Here is a 24,553-nt window from a genome sequence, read left to right as displayed (position 1 = left end):
ATTCTTATTAACCATACAAAGTCATATGTGATTCTTATTAACCATACAAAATCATATGTGATTCTTATTAACCATACAAAGTCATAAGTGATTCTTATTAACCATACAAAGTTATATGTGATTCTTATTAACCATACAAAGTCATATGTGATTCTTATTAACCATACAAAATCATATGTGATTGTTATTATCCATACAAAGTCATATGTGATTCTTATTATCCATACAAAGTCATATGTGATTCTTATTAACCATACAAAGTCATATGTGATTCTTATTAACCATACAAAGTCATATGTGATTCTTATTAACCATACAAAGTCATATGTGATTCTTATTAACCATACAAAGTCATATGTGATTGTTATTAACCATACAAAGGCATATGTGATTGTTACTAACCATACAAAGTCATATGTGATTTTTATTAACCATACAAAGTCATATGTGATTCTTATTAACCATACAAAGTCATATGTGATTCTTATTAACCATACAAAGTCATATGTGATTCTTATTAACCATACAAAGTCATATGTGATTCTTATTAACCATACAAAGTCATATGTGATTGTTATTAACCATACAAAGGCATATGTGATTGTTACTAACCATACAAAGTCATATGTGATTTTTATTAACCATACAAAGTCATATGTGATTCTTATTAACCATACAAAGTCATATGTGATTCTTATTAACCATAAAAAGTCATATGTGATTCTTATTAACCATACAAAGTCATATGTGATTGTTATTATCCATACAAAGTCATATGTGATTCTTATTATCCATACAAAGTCATATGTGATTGTTATTATCCATACAATGTCATATGTGATTCGTATTAACCATACAAAGTCATATGTGATTCTTATTATCCATAGAAAGTCATATGTGATTCTTATTAACCATACAAAGTCATATGTGATTCTTATTAACCATACAAAGTCATATGTGATTCTTATTAACCATACAAAGTCATATGTGATTCTTATTAACCATACAAAGTCATATGTGATTCTTATTAACCATACAAAGTCATATGTGATTGTTATTAACCATACAAAGGCATATGTGATTGTTACTAACCATACAAAGTCATATGTGATTTTTATTAACCATACAAAGTCATATGTGATTCTTATTAACCATACAAAGTCATATGTGATTCTTATTAACCATAAAAAGTCATATGTGATTCTTATTAACCATACAAAGTCATATGTGATTTTTATTAACCATACAAAGTCATATGTGATTCTTATTAACCATACAAAGTCATATGTGATTCTTATTAACCATACAAAATCATATGTGATTCTTATTAACCATACAAAGTCATAAGTGATTCTTATTAACCATACAAAGTTATATGTGATTCTTATTAACCATACAAAGTCATATGTGATTCTTATTAACCATACAAAATCATATGTGATTGTTATTATCCAAACAAAGTCATATGTGATTCTTATTAACCATACAAAGTCATATGTGATTCTTATTATCCATACAAAGTCATATGTGATTCTTATTAACCATACAAAGTCATATGTGATTCTTATTAACCATAAAAAGTCATATGTGATTCTTATTAACCATACAAAGTCATATGTGATTTTTATTAACCATACAAAGTCATATGTGATTCTTATTAACCATACAAAGTCATATGTGATTCTTATTAACCATACAAAGTCATATGTGATTGTTATTAACCATACAAATTCATATGTGATTCTTATTAACCATACAAAGTCATATGTGATTTTTATTAACCATACAAAGTCATATGTGATTGTTATTAACCATACAAAGTTATATGTGATTCTTATTAACCATACAAAGTCATATGTGATTCTTATTAACCATACAAAATCATATGTGATTCTTATTAACCATACAAAGTCATATGTGATTCTTATCAACCATACAAAGTTATATGTGATTCTTATTAACCATACAAAGTCATATGTGATTGTTATTAACCATACAAAGTCATATGTGATTCTTATTTAACATTGGTAAAACAAAATTGATTTTTTTTTAAATTGAAAGTCGGTTTTTTCTTAGGAGCCCCCTTTTCTTGTGCCCATATAGCAACTTCTCTCGTTCTGTAGTTTGTTTTGCATTCCATTATCCGTTATGGTGCTGGATTTAATTTGGGTTTTTGGGTTCTGGCCTATCCGGAACTTTGTGTCTTTCAGCTATCAGAGCCTCTATTTTTTCTTGGGCTGCTACAAAAATTTCGTCTAAAATGCGGAAAATTTTTCCTGTGGTTCGAGATATTAAGAGGCATCACGGAAAAACTGGGACACTTTCATAAATTTGATAAAACTTGTACTAACATCATTTAGAACTTCTTAGCAAACATAACAAGACCAAATATGATTTCTTAAATATCATACTAAGACCAAATAAGATTTTCTATAGAAAAATGAATTATGTCTGTTCGAAGTCTAACCGAACGTTATATTTTATTGTTTTCTAGTTTTAAGACAAACATCATTTATGATTTCTGAAAATCATACAAAGTCAAATATGAAAAAATGGAAATATTATTAAGATCATACTAAAAGATTTGCATGGTAAGATCTTGGTATGGATTCTATGAATTTGCAACTCGGCAATTCTATGTATTTTTAAGAGATTCTGTTACAGCAGTGATAGACGCTTGTGAAGAAAGAGCGTCTAGAGGTCAAAAGTTCGATCCCCCAGCCTCTGATATTTTCTCTGAATTTAAATTTGACTCAATTCTGAAAAGTTTAATGTTACCATGGCTTATCTAAGATTCTGTACTGATTTGAAATTGGATTTATCCTCGCCCAGTTCTAGTTTAGACCATGAGTTTGTCGCGGCACAATTTTGACTTCAAATTGTTTTCATTTTGTTTAAAAATTGCCATTTTTTATCAGCAGGTGTTGAAATTAGACAAATGGCCAATAATTTTGTCTTCATTCGGCATTTTGTGACGAGATTTGTACGTTTCGACAACTCCATCTGCTATTGCCTGCAGTTGTAACTCGGTAGCATATATTAAAAGCGCAGCTGTCGTTGCAAAAACCGAATGGTCGTAGAGATTCATATCACTTGACTGAAACAGGTAAAAACCTGCAAAATGGCTTTTGAGAGCTAAGAGTTTGTCGTTTTTCGGTTTCAAATCGGTCATTAAATATACAACATCTCTTGTTCTGTTCACGCCGATTTGTTCAATTTTTGAAACTATGTCTTCGGTTTTCATTACGTCGAACGCGCACGATAAATAAGTTCCTCTCAGGTGAACAACAATAAATTTTTTGAAGGATTCCCTGTTTTCCTTGTTTTGCTTCTTCCTCTCTTCAGCGAACTCGAAACAACGTTTTTTTATATATTCTGCGCTGGATGTTATAAACTTGGAAAAAGGTAGCCGGTCGAACAACTTCACATATTTTGCCATATCTTTTCTGGGAAAAATGACGAATTTTTCATGTTTCGTATGATAGATTCGATAAAAAGTTGCAACCAGATCTTGAGGGTATTTTTTGCCGAATTCGATACTGGCGATGCTGCTCTTTTTGCGACTGGGGTTGTTGAGAAGTTGATTATACTCATCTAATTGTAGAATTCGAAGTCTGCATTTTTGTTTTGTACCCTAAATGAACAAAAAGACAGCTCACATGATCCTCTACGTCGAACAGAAACATCGCGCATATCTGACGACATGCATCGCAAAAAAATTAATGTATTTGGTAGAATATCAAATTAACTTTAGAATTTGTGCATTTTTTCTGTTTTATAGTTAGTGCCACAAAATTGCTACGCTGTCGAACGTTTCAAAGGTCAAAGTTCAAAACTGAAAGCATGCAAAGATCAGGACTCATTGCTTCACAAGTGTAAGATAACGTTAGAATTCACAAAATCTAGGAACATTTTTTAGTACCAAATTCAAAAAAGCACTATATGGTCGGCAAATGATTTCTTCAAACATCATATTGTATAATTTAGGTATAACAGAAACCAACTAAGGATACAAATTATGTTCGAGAAGGAAATGTTGTGACACCTTTCATGTCGTCTGCTGAATTCTCCTAGGCTGCCCCGCGAGGGAATTTCTGCACCACTAGATCAATCAAAATAACTGCTATCGAAGGTTATAAAATGGTGAAGTCAGTGCTGCTTTTCAAGTTATCACTTTTTCCACGCTTCACTCGTGTCGAACGTTGAAGCTCTCTGCATTTTTCCAACTGTCACATACCAAGAAAGGGTACTGTTTTGTTCAGAAAACAGTCCGATTTCAAAGTAAAAAACTAACATCAAGCCACATCCGCTCACATACTTTAGTAAATTAGACCCAAGGTCAATTTCAACTACTCCTCTAATTACCTTTCTATAACAACCAAAAATGGACTAATTACATGCAGCAATTTAAGGCTAGGGTTTAACATCATTCCCCGCAGTTCCCCGTACAGCACTCTATCCAAAACAAAAAACAGTAAATTCCAAGTCAATAATTTGACATCCAAAGGCCATTTCGTGGTCAAATTCTCATTCTGAAGGGTCGGGGTCGCAACATAATTTATTGTGGCAGAATGCCAATCCTACTTACAAATAAGTGTACTCATAAATTTTCACGGCCTGACTCTTAGTCACGGCCAGCAGTGCATGTGCACATGTCTCGTTGGTGTTCTGCAGTGGGTCAAAAAATCATAAGGTTTTACCTCGTGTTTTGGAGGTCAAAATCTAAGCGGTTAAAATTATTCAGAAACTTTAGGGTGCCATCTACTTGCATGCCAAAAAGTTTACGCGTTCGCTCCCACATGTCGAAATTATCACCAATGGAGAGCCCTTGAAACGTTAAACTTAAATTCCAAAGATCATAAGGCTACTAGAAAGTTCCAACGAGCAATTCAATTTGCACGTCCCGCAGCTCCGGCGTTCCGTGGAGTTAGTCTTGGCAGAAATCTGACTTCAAATTGGGATTCCCCCCATCAAATTATTCTATCTCCTAGAATTCAAGCCAATCTAACTTCCAAAATCTAATCCATTACTCTAGGCGTATGTTCCATTGCAACTGTCCCATGCACTTATATCGCACTTAAACAGCCACTTTGCCTTTTAAAATATCGAAAACCTTTAAATCACGCTGCTTCCGGTGTTATTAACTCGGGGTGCGCGGTCTTTTTGGCCCGAAAAATATACCAGCCTACACAGACGATTTGGTGTACATGCCTCCCTTTTGGTTAATATCCGATTAACAAATCTAACAATGGGGGATAGGGACACTATCCCGGACTCGTTTTTTGTTAAAAGCAAATAAAACAGTTTTAATTAATTTAAGTCAACAAAATCTAACCAGTAGATTCTTTCTCACGTAACTGTTTGTTTAACCTATACGGACTAACTACTTACTTAGCTAATTACTTTGCTTTGTTTCGACACCAATTAAAGTTTCCTACATTTCAGAAAAATGGACATTGTTTGATTCAAAAAATTAACTTTATGGGAATGTACTCATTAAAAAAATGTTTAAACTGGAGAAACTAAGGTATGAAAAAACGGAGGCTTCAAATCAACACATAGATATAACCAAAAAACAGACAAACAGAATCTTCAACTCTTAAAAGATTTGAAGTTAGGTTTAAGAAAAAGTTTTACCTTTAGCAGAATTTTAAATAACCTTTCAAGCAACTGTTGCCGTTATGAGTGACAAAATGGACAAACCTTAACTAATTAACAAAAAATAAAATTATTAACAAAAAATAAAATAAGTCAGACAATTCAGGTTAAAATTGTTCACGGAACGTTTACCAGTTTTATGAGGTTTATTTTTGGCTTGAACAGTGGACGTCTTTTATAACTCAAAACATCTCTGCTTCAGAATAGCACGCTAGAATTTGGGGTTTCATATAATTTCCTAATTTTCCATAGACAGACAAAAATCGAGATTTTTCAGCTGCTACTCCCTCCTTAATATCAACAAATTTGTTGATAAGAAGACAAAAAGAAAAAAATGAAGTCAAGAACAATGGAAAACAATATAAACAGCGATACCCAAAATTTTAGCTGCTGCACGATTGCAAAACATCTTTAGAAAATACAAAAACGTCAGATAGTAAAAGCAACTTATTGTGCTTTGAAGGCGATGTTTTCAACAGTTTCTCTAGATTTTCTTCATTTCATTTTTCTGATATAAACGTATCTGAATTACAGAATTCCGTTAAAACTAAAACAAGTTACCTTGAAATAAATGAGAGAACTTATTAATCAAATTTGAACGTCAAACTAGAACGAGATATTTGAACGTCAAATTGAACGTCAAATTTGAACAAGATATTTGATCGTCAAACTGAGACAGAGAACAAAATTCTTTAAAAAATATTATCTGCTCAAGTTAATTCCAGACCAAATTTGACTGAAAAACATTTGTAATACAAAATGCAACAATAAGGCGCAAAACAGAACAGATCCCCTACACATTTTAGCAAATTTTTGCTTTGTTGACTTACATTTCTGAACATGAGTTCAAATTGAATCTGAGTAGTGTCCAATATTTTGGTATAGCTCCAACCATGGTAATATCGCATGTGATAAGTTGCATTGGGAATGACTGTTTCCATGTTTTTGTTCCGCATGTAATCTGCCCTCATTGCTGGACTGAAGTCAACGAGAGCTCTGTCCGTTTTCATAGCAATCTCAGAGGCATCCAGAAAATCGTCTATTTTGTGCTGTAATCCCGATTTGCCTTTATCTGAAATCATGCAGTTTTTTTCAATAAAAGTACACGGGTCGAACTCTTCCGCTCAAAAAGATGTGAGAGTGGGGCTGCAATAGGAGGATATTTAGGAAACTTGAACTCAAAACTTTTGCATCTTTTTGGGCTGCAGTGGGCTGAAAAGGTGGGGGTGATATAAGAATGAGGGGGTAAAAGATAAAATAACCACACACTCATAACATTTTGGTATGTCAAGGGGGTAAAATGATGTAAGAAAGAGGGGTTAATGGAGAAAATACCCAAAACTCTTAAATCGTTTTACCCCCAACCCCCACCCTGCAGCCCATCGCAGCCCAAAGAGATGTAAGAGTGGCAGTTTAATTTATATTTTACCCCCTTGCTCTTACGCCATTTTACCCCCTTCGCAGCTCCACTCTTTCACCACTTTACGCCCCCTCATCGCGTTATCCCCCCACCCCCAACAGTCTTGAACCCACTACCTCTGTACGCTAAAGCCGGTTCTCCCAAGCCTGTCCAACTTTTGAGTGTGTCTGGGGGTGCAAATAATATGCACTCTTTAAGCTGGGGGGCTCAAACGGAAAAAGAACCTATAAATGGTATAAACTTCGTTTGAGCGAGAGCAATTAATAACACTGTTAGAAAAAATCAAAACGACTCGATCCGTTTGTGCGCAGATAATGGCAAGTGTAACATCATAAGAGAGAGAGAGAGAGAGAGAGAGAGAGAGAGAGAAAAGGCAACAGAAGTCATTCATGTTTTTAAAGGGTGTAAAAATATGGTTCATTCATGATCAAATTCTACCATTGGGAAAGCTTGTTTGTGAATTTTAATGGGAGGGGGTTAATTAGATTTTGGAACTTTACTTTTTAATAATGCAAATCGGTTTGTTTTGTTTAGCTTGATTCTGCCACTACACTTTCTGGAAAATCAGCTGTTTCCGTCATTTTTGATGCGGATTATGTTCTGTTCCGCAGTTGCCTGGTTTTGTAACCAAAGGTCACAGTCTCCCTGACTAAAGGAAACACAAGGGTCTTTCCCATTATAGCACCCCCCCCCCCCCCCAGCTCAGCTGTCAGATAAAATATAGCCCTGGTCAGAATTCATATAGCCACCCCCCCCCCCCCCCAATAATGGTAATTATACCATAAATAGGGTGCTCTAATGTCGTGAAGGCTACAATGGGAAAGACCCATCTTTTTAATCCCCTTGGAAACCCAACTACCCAACTCTTACATCGCTTTCCCCCCTCTGAACAAATAACCCCCTCACTTTTACACCATTTTACCCCCCCCCCCCTTGGCAGCTCAATTCTTATATCATTTTACCCCCTCTGAACAAATTATCCCCTCAATGTTATGGAATTTTACCCCCCTTGGCAGCCTAACTCTTAAATCATTTGACCCCCTCTGAACAAATTACCCACTCACTCTTACACCATATGACCCCCTTGGCAGCCCAACTCTGACCTCATTTTACCCCAAACTTAGGTGCTACACTCCGAAAAGGAATTAAACAAAATCACAGCAGTTAAGTTTGAGACTGGTCCCATGATGGTGGCGCAAAACAGTACACACTCGATCGTAGTAAATAGTAAACGCGACTAAATAGTACCTCTAGAGGAGTGTTAGATGTTTCATTTTTTTGTAATTTTCAATTTTGTTTTGCAAATTGAATTGGTGTCCAAAAAACAAGTTGTATGATGACTATAACAATTGTGAAATGTTTATTTTCGAATGGCATCAGAAATTTGGTTAAAAATGGAAATAGCATTTTCGGAAGCCATACAATTCGGAAGCCAAAAAATTCAGGGCCATATAAGACGTAGCATGAATTAATAAAATCTTTGTGGGATCTACTGATAGATAGCCCTTCCAACCCTCACAGGCTTACCCCACACTCAAGTAGCCCATGTTGAGGTCCTCGTTCGAAATGACCGATGAGAAAAACCGATCCAGATAGTTTTTGCTTAATAAAATACCCAGGCAGACCAAAATCACCTATGATCCAAACCTTTACCTGTTCAAAGTTGCAGTGCGTTCTTGCGTTTTTGTAAAATTCTTTTTATGAAAAGACGCAAGCTCAAGTTATGAAAAGACGCAGGCAGACCAGAAAGGTTCATTGTCCAGACTTTGCCTTGTTCGCTTTTCAAGCAAAGCAAACCATGATGAAAAATGAAAAGAGTTTTTTTACTCTACTAGGCTATCGATATACTTTGTAAGATTTGTCGTCTATTTCTTTGGATAAACTCAAGTACGCACTTCATAGTATAGTGATCCTAATGATGGTTTCCTTGCGAAACACTTTTGTCATATTATGAATATTTTGAGTCTATAATAGCTTGCACAAAGAAATATATTGTCAATTTAAAAATATTGCTTTCACAATTGTTTATATATACAAGCTAATTTAAGCGCTTTTCTAATAGAACCTTTTCTTTAAATATATTAGCATTTTAGAAGAAGTCTTCAGAATCCAATTGCTTGTCGTGAGACAATAAGAGGGCCAGAGTTTCACAGACTTATGGACTTTAGCTTGTATCAGCACCAAAGAAATTGTACTTGGAAACAGAAAATAGCCGAAATATTCAAAAAGTTGACGGATCAAGAGCTGAAAAAGAGAAAAATTCTGATACTGTCTGATTCTAGCTCCCAAAAACTGAAGTAAAGTGGGAACAACAATTACATTGACTCAGCGGTATCAATTTGAAGTACGCAAAATGTAAATCTGGAAGAAAGCCTCCCTGCTAGAAAATTACCTTTCGAACGAAAGTAGAGGACGCTGATACGATTAGCAAATGCAACAGCTAACATATGAAAAGACAGTTCTCAACCGCAATTATATACGAAAAAAAATTTGGCTGGACTCATGAAAATAATTAGCTCCGACTTTAACTAGAGTCCTCTACCATGTCATTTAATTCAATATTTATCCCCTCCCCAAATGGAAATAATAGGACTTTCATAATTTCAGGTCTAAATTAGCGTGGGTGGGTGGGTTTGTGTATACCCTAGAAAGGGAATGAGCAGGAAATAAATGCAAGAAATGAGCGGAACTTGAGCGGACAGTTTAGCTCTCAAAAACCCTCTCAAATTCCTTACATTTTTTACCGGAACGAGAGGAAATTGAGCGGAATAAAAATGCGAGCGGAATTTGAGCGGAATCACTTAGTGTGCACTAATTCCACTACTACACTACTCTTATTGTTAGAAGACTTCAACAAACACTTCTTGTTAGCATTTATGAAGAATTCCGGAAGAAATTCTTAAGGCAGATCCTAAATTCAAAACTAACGCGTTTAAGAAAACTAACGCGCAATCAATGAAAAAATTGGCTGACGTGGCCTCCAATGGGTGCAAGAAACGGAAAACGTCTCCCTTGTCAACTGTTCCATCAGGAATAACTAATGGACTAACCAGCAAAGGAAAGCATTCCTCCTTAAAGTCAACAAGAACTACCAAAAAAACCACGAAGTCATCCGCGCACCAAGTGACTCAAAGAAACTCGCTATCTGACAACATTATATGCCTTAGGGTAGAGCTACTACTGCAATTTTCTTTCCGAAAAAAATCTAAAACTAAAAATCAGAAACTTGATTGGGGTTTTAGAAATTGACCGACTCAGTTAGAAGGAAAACGCAAATCAAAATTTTTCGAACGAACGCATCTTTTCTTCCAAAAAAACATAAATTAACGCTTGTACTCAACTATAATCGAAATTACTTGAGTTTATAAACGAGTTTTGTTCTATAATCCCGGTGCACCAGCAAGAACGTTTGTTTCGAGACGGTTTTCGGTTAAAATTTCCAGTTTCTCGCTTTTCAGCATTTATTACTATGTAAAGGAAATGGCAGTGTTGCTCGTATTTTCTATAAATATGTTCTATAAATATATACGAGGGATATTGGAATAAAAGCAATTAACAGTTAATTAACAGCCATTTTCCGAAAATTGAATCTGATAACCTTACACGTACCAATATGTAAACAGCAGCAGAAAGTAATGACTGTCCTGATGAATCATCAAAATGTTATCTAATTTTTCAAGAATCCAAACTTCATGAAAGATTATATAAAAGACGAGTACTGACTAGAGTGCCAATATACCGAAAAGAGTAAAGAATATCAGCCAATCCCATTTGAGATTATTTGAGACAAATTGCGAGCTATGTTCTTAAAGAATTGCAAAATGCCGTCTTCTCAAGATAAAACATTGATAAAACAGGCAAAACTGGCGGCAAACATTTTTTAAAATTGCTTGTAGTTTTTTCAGTCCTCAAATTGGAGAAAATTTCTTGACAAGGGGGCTAGAAGCTTCAAAGTACGCAAATAATTTTCAAGCTCACTTTTTTTGAAACCAATAAAATATACGAGACAAAGCTTGCCACTACCATTGACAAAAGAGCATATTTCTTTTTTTATAATTGGTGAATGATTGATGACTGACACTGTATCTGTAGTTGTTATGAAATAAGTATTGACTGCCAGAAGTTCTGACTGCTGCCGGAAAACCACAAATTTGAGAAATAAAAACTTGAACTCAGGCTAAATTGATTACCAAATTTTTAGCTAAAGGTCAATCAGGTTATTTATTCGGCTTATTTTTGGTTAACCAAACCACCAAAAGAACTGCAACAATATTTGTTTGAAGCGAAACGCAATGTTTTAGGTAAAAAATTTCCAATTAAAAATAATCATTGCAATTTTTTTTTGAAATGAAATATTAATTTAAGGTACGCTTGGCTGAGGAAATCATGGTTGAAACCATTTCTAAGTTCAGTCGATTCTCAAAAAGTTTTCTTGCGATCATCCTTGTGCCCACAAATCACCATGGTGCCCACACAATTGAGAAGTTGCCTTTTATTTATTCCCAGGAACTCTCACAATCGGGTCTTCAAAATTTCGTCATCATCAACCCACACAATCGGGTTAAAAGGAAGAAATGAGCATTGTCCCCACTCATTGGTTGACAAACAAATTCGCGCACAGCAGTAACTGGGCAACTAAAATTGGGTGAGCCAAGACTGCAATTTAACCATTGTGGGGCTGAGGGTGTTGTCGCAGGAATGAGTCTTATAACAGGGGCTCTCTGGCGATCAGCATTGTGGCTGAACCTCTCATTAAAGTCACTGAGACTCCTTGAGATAACCGATTGTAGGCAATTGATAATCCAGCTGATTGAAAGTTTCGGTTATCGGCAAGCAAGGCTATACGTTTCAAAGATTTTCGAACCAAATCTGAGAAGCCCCCAAAAGATTCTAACGCGAGTGGTACAAACCGGATACCTATTTCGGCACATTGTTGGGCATATTGCTCATATTTTCGATCTTCAGCATTTGTCAGCGCAAAACCACACCTCCTCGCCGCATCTTAAATTAGACAGGGCTGCAGTGGTGATGTTATGGTTACGCCTAACGCAGATGGTTGTCCCGCTGACCAGCTGGGCAAGTATATGTCTCCTGGCCTTGAGTTATTATCTGGAATCAAATTTTTCTGTTCGAAGATGCGTGATAAGTTTGCGGTCGAGCAAGTAGCAAATATTCTATCCCTCACTCTGTCGTGCCGCGATATCATATCCCCCGAGCAAGACAGCTTAAAGCGTGATCACCCAGCTTGTCCAGTCTGCCGTTTTGACAGTAAGGGCATTTTCGCTCCTCAGTGTAAAACGGAACCTCATTCCGATACTTCAATGCGGCTCTGAATTCATTTGGCTGAAGTTTAAGGCCCAGACTAGGGATTGGAGGTGCGGAAAGCCAGGCATCAGATTGAGGCAACGTTAGTGAAAGCAGACGAGCTTTCTCCCGATTTGAAATCTGATTACCAAGGAGGTCAGAAAAAGCAGCATCGTCAAGTGCCTCCTGTATCTTGTGTGGTGTATATTGGCTAATTTCGAGATTCATCAATTCTTCCACTGTTTTTCGAAAATTTGGTTGTCTGTAATTTTCTCACCGGTTACTTGTTCTACTGACCCAACAAACGCCGCTTTCAATTGGTCAACTGCTTGTCTAATACCAACGCCTGTTATGCTTATTGGTAGACAAGCCTGCCTCCAAGCGTTGTCACTTATAACGTTGCTCAACATATTCTCAAATGTTGTTCTCTGAATGTTGTCAAACTCCTGCAAAAAACAGAGGATTGGTCAGATGGAGTGTTACATCGCAGGGAATATACCATCTTTGGAGCACCAAGACAGCTTCGAAGAATTCCAAGCGCACAATGTGGGTCGTCTAGATACACCAGGTTGTCGAGCAGTTTTTCTATTTTGTTGACTCTTTTTCTCAAAGATGCAGCAACAAAGCTGGGATTGCCGATGTTAGCGCCCAAGATCCCAAGTCCTCCTTTGCTATTTCTCTTTACTCTGTTATCTATAACGTTCAGATCAACGGGTGACCAAAGCTCACATTTTTGTATTCTGAGCTCTTAACCGCATCCTTCACCCAAATTTGTCCAACAATTCAATGCTGTGGAAAGTTGTTGGTGGGTAACAGCAAGGATGCCATCATCCAAATACCGATTATGCTGTACTAGATTTGGAAGTTTTGTTTCAATTTCTTTAATGATTGGCCCCAGAGCTAGTGAAAACAAAAGCGGCCCCAAGTGATCCCGTTGTTGAACTCCCGATTGGCTACTTAAGTATGTGTTGTTAAAATACAAATTACTGTGGTGTGAGTAGCAAAAAATCGCAAAAGAGGCAACACTAGGTAAGAATTTTGCGACTGCTTCCAAAATCTTGCTTCTTTTTACCGAATTAAAGGCATTTTTGAAATTAATCTGCAATATTCTGGAATTTTTCGATTTTTTCAGTTTTTCAAAGGAAACTCTTGTTGCATGTACTATGCCCTCAGCACCACCCTTGACTGCCACTCCCAATTGTTTTGTATTAAATAGATCAGCAGCTTCTGAACTCGCTTCACGAGCTATGCATTTAGTAATAAGACGTCGAATGACTTCCCCAACAACGATAAGGCGGCCCCACCCTTCAATTTTTTCAATGCAGTTAGTGTTGCACTACATAGTATAGGAGCAACGAGTTCGGGAAGCTGAGCCCTGCTGGCTAAGTTGACGAACTTTGTTAAACTAGCGATTGCTCACTTTGATTGATCAGGGCCACCGCAGTTTACTGCATGCAGCAGATTCTCGGGATACATTTTTCACGGCCCAGCTGCAGTAAAATTGGAGAACGACTTGATTTGGGAGAATACTGATGCCTCATCAAATTGGAATGCGTTCGTGTTAGTATCTTGATCAAATTGGTGATCAGGTTGCTTTTCCTTAGGGTGCAGCTTTTTAAGTTCGTTCAACGTTGCACCATTGTCAGGTGCAACGCCGTCACAAGATAAAACTTTCGCTGCCCTACCAAACTGCCTTTGCAGGCAATGAGAATTCGCGCGGCTTGCTAAAGCGTCTGTTGACTCATTGCTAGTTTTCTTTGACTGCTTCATTGAGGCCGCCTCGTACTACAGTGCAGCATAATCACCGAACTTCCATCGCTCAATTCTCCTCAACAAAAGCTTCTCTTGCTGTTGCTTGTGTTTCTTATCCCCACGATTAGACGCGCGTAGAACACATTTGCTAATCGCAAAGAGTTTTTTCCATTTTTCTAACGATTGCGCGTGTGAAATGCAAGCATCGATAACGGATGTTAGTAATTCTGACCATCTCACACGAAACTTTACAGGAATGAACCTTTGAACCACAGGGTAGGGAGTGCTTACTACTGATGGTTTCGAGATCTGGGAGTTCATTTAAATTTATATCTGTTGCAGCTAGATTTGGTGAACTCGCGGATTGCACAATCTTGTCTATCCGCTTCACTCAATCCCGTGGTATCTTTTTTACTTTAGACAGCAAAGGCGTAAATTGCGAGTAGGCCCATATTGATTTGAAGCACACCACCTCATCGAAGTTCGGTCCCCACTGGTCATATCTTCTTTTAGTTTTTCCAAAATGGTGTTCGATAACAGATATCTGGTAGAGTTTATCCTTTTTGTAGGGGTAGAAAAGTGTTGTTTTGGGGGGGAGGCACTTGAAAGCGGGAAGCCGTGTCACCAATTATTAAATTATTCCTTTGCTGAGTCAGTCCCGAAGATAAATTGCAGTGTTTTGCCCCCCGACTAAGCTATGTATTATTGTCAGTCTCAACTAACAAAACCTTCTTGCTTTCTCTAGTTTTTATAACAGTTAACATTGAATGCCCAATTGCCTACTAAAATTTTTTTCTACCAGCAGATTAAAGAATTAGGGCGGGGGTCGTTTGGTTAGATCTCACCGGTTTGAGGTCCACACAAGCTGCCGAAGAACCACTACATAATTGATTTGCTCACGTACACAGTGCTTCTGATATGATAACAGCCAAAAAAAAGTTGGTGGGGGATCAATCTAGGGTGCTCAAGATTCGGTGTAAAATTTGTTTTTATTTTTGTCTTGCTTGTTGAATTCAAGAGAGCAACTTAAACGCACGTGGAAACGAGTTTAAGGGCAAATTAAGGCAAAATTAGCATAAAAATGTTGAATATAAGGAATCCGCCATACACAATTTCTCAAAATTGGTCAAAATTCACACAATAACTAATATAAGTGCCAGATCAATTTCTACCCAGTTCTCAAACATGCGACGTGCACGTCAAGCGCGTGCACAATCTGTTTCCGTTGCCATTATTAGAGCTACAATAAGTCCGCACATTCGACCCTCAAAGAACGACGCAAGGTTTGTGGAGATCTTTGCATCTGATCTGCCCCCACCAGTATCTTTTTGAACCCCCACCGGTAATTTTAGAGTTTTCTCGCTTTATAGGCCCCCGCCCCCAGCTAATTGATCAAAAAACTGTACCCCCACCCACCCAGCTTAATGATCATAACTGTATCCCCCCTAACTCATCTTAATTAAACCACAATGGGGGCTAAGTATTTTTTCATGGGAGGCTATAACAGGAAACCATAATTTTATGCACCCCATCCCAAGTATTTATTGTGCCACCTTCCCAGAATTTCTTTCCCCCTTAAAGTTTTTGCATTGTTATATAGCACGTTGCTATGTAAAAAAGATTGAACTGTTGGTACTTTTTCCGTTAGTTCCCCCCTCCCAAAACGTTATGCTCCCCCAGTAACAGAGCAGTGGCCAGATCTACCCAGTTCTCCATCATACGACGCGCACATCAAGTGCGTGCAAAATCTGTTTCGATTACCACCATAAGAGCTATAACGAGTCCGCACATTCGGCCCTCAAAGAACGACGCGAGGTTTGTGGAGATCTTTGCATCTGATCTGCCCTCCCCCGGTGTTCCCCTCACCACCAGCATCTTTTTACACCCCACCCCCCCCCCCACCCCCTCGTATCACTCCCCCTATCAGAAACCCACCCCCCCCCCCCTCCCTCCAACCCCAACAGTATCTTTTTGCCCCCGCCCCTCGTATCTATCGTATCTCTCCACCCCATCAGTGTCTTTTTGCCCTGCCCCCCCCCCCACCAGTATCTTTTTGACCCTCCCCCCCTCCAAAGTAATTTTGGGGTTTCCCCCTTAAAAACCCCCTCCCCCCCCCACCATCTTGGTGGTCAGAACTGTATCCCCCCAGCTTAGTGATCATAAATGTACCCCCCCCCCCCTCAACTCATGGTAATTATAGCATGATGGGGGCTAAATATTTTTTCGTGGGAGGTTATAATGGGAAACCGTAATTTTATGCACCCCAAGTATTTTTTGCCACCTTCCAAGTATTTCTTTGCCCGTCCCCCTTAAAATTTATGTATTGTTATGTAGCACGTTGCTATGTAAAAAAGAACTGTTGATATCTTTTCCGTTGGTGCCCCCCAGTACGTTATGCTCCCCCAGGTGCAGAGCAGGTGCCATTACATAGTTAATCATCATGAAAAATATGGCACGTGCTCTGGGGGGTGCAAAGAATATGCACCCATTAAGCTGGGGGCACAAACAGAAAAAATCCAGCTGGAAGATGGGGCATAAAAGTTATATATCAACTAAGCTAGGGTGCCAAAAACAGATCCCGCTTTTTCAAGGTTTTGCGTGGTTTTCCAACGTTTTTTTAAATTTCTGGATCAGTTCCGCTTGTGACCCCCCCCAAGCACAGTGGGCGCATAATATTTTCACCCCCCCCCCCGACATTCGTGCCATAGTTTTACTTAATGATTTACTGTGTAACGATACGTGCTCCGTAATTGGGGGCGCATAACGTACTGGGGCTGGGCGCATAAAAGGAAAAGATCCGAATTTAGAAACAGACTCAAGTGCAGCAAAAGGATAAAAGGTTGAGCAGGAATTGAGAGAAAGTATTAAGTGCGCGAGTTTTTAATCGTTGATCAAACACGCCAGATATGTATTATTATATAATTTTTCTTACGTTCAAAATTTCTCCCAATAAAAGATAACCCAGACAAACTCCAACGGTTATCTTGTAAGATCTTGCAAATAACGGTTACCTTGCGAAACTCCTTCAAATCGTTCGGTTAGCGTGCAAAATTGTTGCAAGAATGTAATTGGGTGCGCATAACGTACTGGGGGTGGGGGCACAAACGGAAAAGATCCAAATTTAGAAACAAACTCAAGTTCAGCAAAGAGAAAAAAGGTTGAGCAGGAATCGAGAGAAAGCATTAAATGCGTGGGTTTTTAATCGTTGATCAAACACGCCAGATATGTTTTACTATATATTTTTTCTTAAGCTCAAAATTTCTCCCAAAAAAGGATAACCCAGAAAAACTCCAACGGTTACCTTTTAAGATCTTGCAAATAATGGTTACCTTACAAAACTCCTGCAAATTGGTCGGTTAACGTGCAAGGTTCTTGCAAGAATGTAATTGTGGGCGCATAACATACTGGGGGTGGGGGCACTAACGGAAAAGATCCAAATTTAGAAACAAACTCAAGTGCAGCAAAGGGATGAAAGGTTGAGCAGGAAATCAGAGAAAGCATTAAATGCGTGGTTTTTCAATCGTTGATCAAACAAGCCAGATATGTTTTATTATACATTTATTCTTTCATTCAAAGTTTCTCCCAAAAAAGTATAAGCCAGACAAACTCCAACGGTTATCTTGTACGATCTTGCAAATAACGGTTAGATTGCGAAACTCCTTCAAATCGGTCGGTTAGCGTACAAAATTGTTGCAAGAATGTAATTGGGTGCGCATAACGTACTGGGGGTGGGGGCACAAACTGAAAAGGTCCAAATTTAGAAACAAACTCAATTGCAGCAAAGGGAAAAAAGGTTGAGCAGGAATCGAGAGAAAGCATTAAATGCGTGGTTTTTCAATCGTTGATCAAACATGCCAGATATGTTTTATTATATATTTACTCTTAAGCTCAAAATTTCTCCCAATAAAGGATAACCCAGAAAAACTACAACGGTTACCTTTTAAGATCTTGCAAATAATGGTTACCTTACAAAACTCCTGCAAATCGGTCGGTTAACGTGCAAGATTCTTGCAAAAATGTAATTGCGGGCGCAAAACATACTAGGGGGTGGGGGCACTAACAGAAAAGATCCAAATTTAGAAACAAACTCAAGTGCAGCAAAGGGATGAAAGGTTGAGCAGGAATTGAGAGAAAGCATTAAATGCGTGGTTTTTCAATCGTTGACCAAACACGCCAGATATGTTTTATTATGCATTTATTCTTTCGTTCAAAGTTTCTCCCAAAAAAGGATAACCCAGACAAACTCCAACGGTTATCTTGTAAGATCTTGCAAATAACGGTTACCTTGCGAAACTCCTTCAAATCGGTCGGTTAGCGTGCAAAATTGTTGCAAGAATGTAATTGGGTGCGCATAACGTACTGGGGGTGGGGGCACAAACTGAAAAGGTCCAAATTTAGAAACAAACTCAAGTGCATCAAAGGGAAAAAAGGTTGAGCAGGAATTGAGAGAAAACATTAAATGCGTGGGTTTTTAATCGTTGATCAAACACGCCAGATATGTTTTATTATATATTTACTCTTAAGCTCAAAATTTCTCCCAATAAAGGATAACCCAGAAAAACAACAACGGTTACCTTTTAAGATCTTGCAAATAATGGTTACCTTACAAAACTCCTGCAAATCGGTCGGTTAACGTGCAAGATTCTTGCAAAAATGTAATTGCGGGCGCAAAACATACTAGGGGGTGGGGGCACTAACAGAAAAGATCCAAAATTAGAAACAAACTCAAGTGCAGCAAAGGGATGAAAGGTTGAGCAGGAATTGAGAGAAAGCATTAAATGCGTGGTTTTTCAATCGTTGATCAAACACGAAAGATATGTTTTATTATACATTTATTCTTTCATTCAAAGTTTCTCCAAAAAAAGGATAAGCCAGACAAACTCCAACGGTTATCTTGTACGATCTTGCAAATAACGGTTAGATTGCGAAACTCTTTCAAATCGGTCGGTTAGCGTGCAAGATTCTTGCAAAAATGTAATTGCGGGCGCAAAACATACTAGGGGGTGGGGGCACTAACAGAAAAGATCCAAATTTAGAAACAAACTCAAGTGCAGCAAAGGGAAAAAAGGTTGAGCAGGAATTGAGAGAAAGCATTAAATGCGTGGGTTTTTAATCGTTGATCAAACACGCCAGATATGTTTTATTATATATTTACTCTTAAGGTCAAAACTTCTCCCAATAAAGGATAACCCAGAAAAACTACAACGGTTACCTTTTAAGATCTTGCAAATAATGGTTACCTTACAAAACTCCTGCAAATCGGTCGGTTAACGTGCAAGATTCTTGCAAAAATGTAATTGCGGGCGCAAAACATACTAGGGGGTGGGGGCACTAACAGAAAAGATCCAAATTTAGAAACAAACTCAAGTGCAGCAAAGGGATGAAAGGTTGAGCAGGAATTGAGAGAAAGCAATAAATGCGTGGTTTTTCAATCGTTGATCAAACACGCCAGATATGTTTTATTATGCATTTATTCTTTCGTTCAAAGTTTCTCCCAAAAAAGGATAACCCAGACAAATTCCAACGGTTATCTTGTAAGATCTTGCAAATAACGGCTACCTTGCGAAACTCCTTCAAATCGGTCGGTTAGCTTGCAAAATTGTTGCAAGAATGTAATTGGGTGCGCATAACGTACTGGGGGTGGGGGCACAAATTGAAAAGGTCCAAATTTAGAAACAAACTCAAGTGCAGCAAAGGGAAAAAAGGTTGAGCAGGAATCGAGAGAAAGCATTAAATGCGTGGGTTTTTAATCGTTGATCAAAGACGCCAGATATTTTTTATTATATAATTTTTCTTACGTTCAAAATTTCTCCCAATAAAGATAACCCAGACAAACTCCAACGGTTATCTTGTAAGATCCTGCAAATAACGGTTACCTTGCGAAACTCCTTCAAATCGTTCGGTTAGCGTGAAAAATTCTTGCAAGAATGTAAGTGGGTGCGCATATCGTACTGGGGGGTGGGGGCACAAACGGAAAAAATCCAAATTTAGAAACAAACTCAAGTGCAGTAAAGGGATAAAAGTTTGAGCAGGAATTGAGAGAAAGCATTAAGTGCGTAAGTTTTTAATCGTTGATCAAAGACGCCAGATATGTTTTATTATATAATTTTTCTTACGTTCAAAATTTCTCCCAATAAAGATAACGCAGACAAACTCCAACGGTTATCTTGTAAGATCTTGCAAATAACGGTTACCTTGCGAAACTCCTTCAAATCGTTCGGTTAGCGTGAAAAATTCTTGCAAGAATGTAAGTGGGTGCGCATATCGTACTGGGGGTGGGGGCACAAACGGAAAAAATCCAAATTTAGAAACAAACTCAAGTGCAGTAAAGGGATAAAAGTTTGAGCAGGAATTGAGAGAAAGCATTAAGTGCGTAAGTTTTTAATCGTTGATCAAACACGCCAGATATGTTTTATTATATAATTTTTCTTACGTTCAAAATTTCTCCCAATAAAGGATAACCCAGACAAACTCCAACGGTTATCTTGTAAGATCTTGCAAATAACGGTTACCTTGCGAAACTCATTCAAATCGGTTGGTTAGCGTGCAAAATTGTTGCAAGAATGTAATTGGGTGCCAATAACGTACTGGGGGTGGGGGCACAAACTGAAAAGCTCCAAATTTAGAAACAAACTCAAGTGCAGCAAAGGGAAAAAAGGTTGAGCAGGAATTGAGAGAAAGCATTAAATGCGTGGGTTTTTAATCGTTGATCAAACACGCCAGATATGTTTTATTATATATTTTTTCTTAAGCTCAAAATTTCTCCCAATAAAGGATAACCCAGAAAAACTCCAACGGTTAACTTTTATGATCTTGCAAATAATGGTTACCTTACAAAACTCCTGCAAATCGGTCGGTTAACGTGCAAGATTCTTGCAAGAATGTAATTGTGGGCGCATAACATACTGGGGGTGGGGGCACTAACGGAAAAGATCCAAATTTAGAAACAAACTCAAGTGCAGCAAAGGGATGAAAGGTTGAGCAGGAATTGAGAGAAAGCATTAAATGCGTGGTTTTTCAATCGTTGATCAAACACGTCAGATATGTTTTATTATACATTTATTCTTTCATTCAAAGATTCTCCCAAAAAAGGATAAGCCAGACAAACTCCAACGGTTATCTTTCTTGCAAATAACGGTTAGATTGCGAAACTTCTTCAAATCGGTCGGTTAACGTGCAAGATTCTTGCAAGAATGTAATTGCGGGCGCATAACATACTGGGGGGTGGGGGCACTAATGGAAAAGATCCAAATTTAGAAACAAAATAAAGTGCATCAAAGGGATGAAAGGTTGAGCAGGAATTGAGAGAAAGCATTAAATGCGTGGTTTTTCATTCGTTGATCAAACACGCCAGATATGTTTTATTATACAATTATTCTTTCTTTCAAAGTTTCTCCCAAAAAAGGATAAGCCAGACAAACTCCAACGGTTATCTTTCTTGCAGATAGCGGTTAGATTGCGAAACTCCTTCAAATCGGTCGGTTAGCATGCAAAATTGTTGCAAGAATGTAATTGGGTGCGCAAAACGTACTGGGGGTGGGGGCACACACTGAAAAGGTCCAAATTTAGAAACAAACTCAAGTGCAGCAAAGGGAAAAAAGGTTGAGCAGGAATCGAGAGAAAGCATTAAATGCGTGGGTTTTCAATCGTTGATCAAAAACGCCAGATATGTTTTATTATATATTTACTCTTAGGCTCAAAAATTCTCCCAATAAAGGATAACCCAGAAGAACTCCAACGGTTATCTTGTACGATCTTGCAAATAACGATTAGATTGCGAAACTCCTTCAAATTGGTCGGTTAGCGGGCAAAATTGTTGCAAAAATGTAATTGGGAGCGCATAACGTACTGGGGGTGGGAGCACAAACTGAAAAGGTCCAAATTTAGAAACAAACTCAAGTGCAGCAAAGGGAAAAAAGGTTGAGCAGGAATCGAGAGAAAGCATTAATTGCGTGGTTTTTCAATCGTTGATCAAACACGCCAGATGTGATTTATTATACATTTATTCTTACGTTCAAAGTTTCTCCCAAAAAAAGGATAACCCAGACAAACTCCAACGGTTATTTTGTACGATCTTGCAAATAACGGTTACATTGCGAAACTCCTGCAAATCGGTCGGTTAACGTGCAAGATTCTTGCAAGAATGTAATTGGGGGCGCATAACATACTGGGGGTGGGGGCACTAACGGAAAAGATCCAAATTTAGAATCGAACTCAAGTGCCGCAAAGGGATAAAAGGTTGAGCAGGAATTGAGAGAAAGCATTAATTGCGTGGGTTTTTAATCGTTGATCAAACACGCCAGATATGTTTTACTGTACTTTTATTCTTACGTTCAAAGTTTCTCCCAAAAAAGGATAACCCTGAGAAACTCCACCGGTTATCTTGTACGATCTTGCAAATAACGGTTACATTGCGAAACTCCTGCAAATCGGTCGGTTAACGTACAAGATTCTTGCAAGAATGTTGCAAGATCTTGCAAGATAGCCGTCCGATATTGACTGGTGGTACGATAGGACATAACATAGAGTCAAATCTACGAACATGTTACAGCCACACTCGCTAAATCAATTTACGAAATTTACAACGTCTGCAAACGGAGCCAGGTTCATTAATATTTTGATTTTCAATTTTTTTTAAAGTTTTCAAGTTTTTTTAGAGAGAGACGTAGATGTTCCGGTGCGTCGTTTCCTGAAACTTTTGCAAGTTCTCATGTTTCCCCGTTTTTTATCCCATATAATTCCCACCGGGAAAAAGGAGGGAAATGTTAGGTACTTGTTTATGACTTAGCTACGTTACAAAACACTCACAAACCATGGAAAAGAAGAAATCTTTCAATTCCTTGACAAAATGGACGATCTTCTTTTTTACTCTTGTCCCCATCAAGCCGCTCATTCTCCACAAATTGTTCTTGCCGAATGAAACTCCCAGCTGTGTTTGGCTTTTGATTGGCCAGAAATTGACGTGAGAAAAAAAATAAGGACAGTGAAAAAATTGATAAGAGAAGAAAACCAGAGCAAAATTCTACAAATGCAAAATGAAGTGATGGCATTTATACAATTTTGATTTTATATACTTTGCTTATATAAATGAGTTAAAAAAACTAAAGCATGAAAGCTCAGAAACTTTATCAAACGATTGTCAAAAGTTTATATTTGTATTAATTAGACTGGTGATTTTGTTGTAAACATTTTTGTTTATAAGTTTGTAACTCTTCTGTTAAGTTGAAAATGCATAAAACTACTTTGAGTTGCTATTTTGAAATATAATTTAAATAAATGATATTAGTGAAGTACGGTATATGCAATAATGGGATGTTTTCACCAATTTAAATAAATATTGTTTTAAACAGACCCAATTTGAAATTTTAACTAAATTTGTATAAAGACAATTAAGTTGTTTTCTGTTTTGTCTGATCAAGAAACAGATTGATTGCAGTTGAGTTAAAATTGCAACAGAACAAGAAAACTCATATATAGAGCTTTAATTAATTACCAGAAAAACTCTTTCTTATGATTGCGTTTTATTAGCAAAAACAAACAATTGAATAACGTTTATTAAAAAACTGTTTAAAAAATAAAGACCTTAATATGATCGCACTCAAAACTGATTTAACTGAAAATAAATAAGTTTGTTAATTTGTTACGGTGAACTCCAAAACTTGAGTTTAGCAGCTACTAAAGATTTATAGGTTTCTATCCAGCCAGTCCCTTGTTGAAATTGTACCCGAAAAAGGAAAGGGGTATTTGATCGGTATTTTTAGGGAAAAACGGTCAAAACCCTTAAATTTCTTTGTTCGTCTTGAACTGTTTTGATCGTTTTTTCGACGTAGGAAGTGCTCGTTTTTAAGCGGTATATTAAGAAGAAAAACCTTTTTTGACCGTTTTTAAATATTAGGAGCCGTTTCTGATCGTTTTTAGGACAAGACAGTTTCTGACCGTTATTTATTTAGGAAATAACAGTCATTTGATCGTCTTTTAAACTTATGAAATGAGAGTTTTTCAGTTTTTTTAGGAGATAACCGTTTTTAACCGTTATTTTATAAAAAGATGTGCATTTTTGACCGTTAATTTTTAAGATATAACCATTTTGAACTGCTATTTTTTAAGAGGGTCCGTTTTTGACCGTTAATTTTTAGACTATAACCGTTTCTGAACCGTTATTTTTTTAAGAGATGACCGTTTTTGTCCGTTAATTTTTACGATGAAACCGTTTCTGAACCATTATTTTTAGGATAATATTTGAGCGCAATTGTTTTTTCGCATACCAGCTATTAGAAGTTTGCTTATTTAGAAACTATAAAAAAGAATATTTGAGCGCAAAATTGGACAACTAAAAAAGTATATTTTGCGTTTACCAACTTTATTATCCTCAGAAAAAGTTTACCTCCGAAAAATTTCGCTAAAGGATCTGAAGTGCAC

At 37.4% G+C, this 24,553-nt stretch overlaps 1 protein-coding gene and 1 long non-coding RNA gene across 2 annotated transcripts; one reads left to right on the top strand and one right to left on the bottom strand.

Moving 5' to 3' along the window:
• Nucleotides 1-2,426: 2,426 nt before the first annotated feature.
• On the bottom strand, nt 2,427-23,269 carry LOC142349916 (uncharacterized). The gene is made up of 3 exons (XM_075401763.1): nt 22,947-23,269; nt 6,489-6,730; nt 2,427-3,634 (listed from the first exon to the last, which is right to left on the bottom strand). Exons 1-3 carry the CDS (start codon nt 23,182-23,184, stop codon nt 2,915-2,917), a joined length of 1,200 nt encoding a protein of 399 aa, XP_075257878.1. The 5' UTR covers nt 23,185-23,269; the 3' UTR covers nt 2,427-2,914.
• On the top strand, nt 15,217-23,061 carry LOC142349918 (uncharacterized). Its single transcript, XR_012760854.1, has 3 exons — nt 15,217-15,417; nt 15,783-15,949; nt 22,923-23,061. It is a non-coding gene; the product is annotated as an uncharacterized LOC142349918 (long non-coding RNA).
• Nucleotides 23,270-24,553: the final 1,284 nt, after the last annotated feature.

The sequence above is a fragment of the Convolutriloba macropyga genome, chromosome 11, assembly GCF_964194025.1.
Source record: "Convolutriloba macropyga chromosome 11, txConMacr16.3, whole genome shotgun sequence".
NCBI classification, from domain to species: Eukaryota; Metazoa; Xenacoelomorpha; order Acoela; family Convolutidae; genus Convolutriloba; species Convolutriloba macropyga.
Note: the sequence above shows the minus strand (reverse complement) of the source record. Positions and strands in the feature narration are given on the sequence as shown.

Bases quoted from the DNA above. Each gene is read 5' to 3' on its own strand.
- LOC142349916 (XM_075401763.1), bottom strand. From the start codon at position 23,184: ATGCCATCACTTCATTTTGCATTTGTAGAATTTTGCTCTGGTTTTCTT. The intron at 6,731-22,946 runs GTTTGTGAGTGT...GCATGATTTCAG, and splicing joins AAGATTTCTTCTTTTCCATG to ATAAAGGCAAATCGGGATTA. The intron at 3,635-6,488 runs GTAAGTCAACAA...TTGTTCATTTAG, and splicing joins TTGAACTCATGTTCAGAAAT to GGTACAAAACAAAAATGCAG.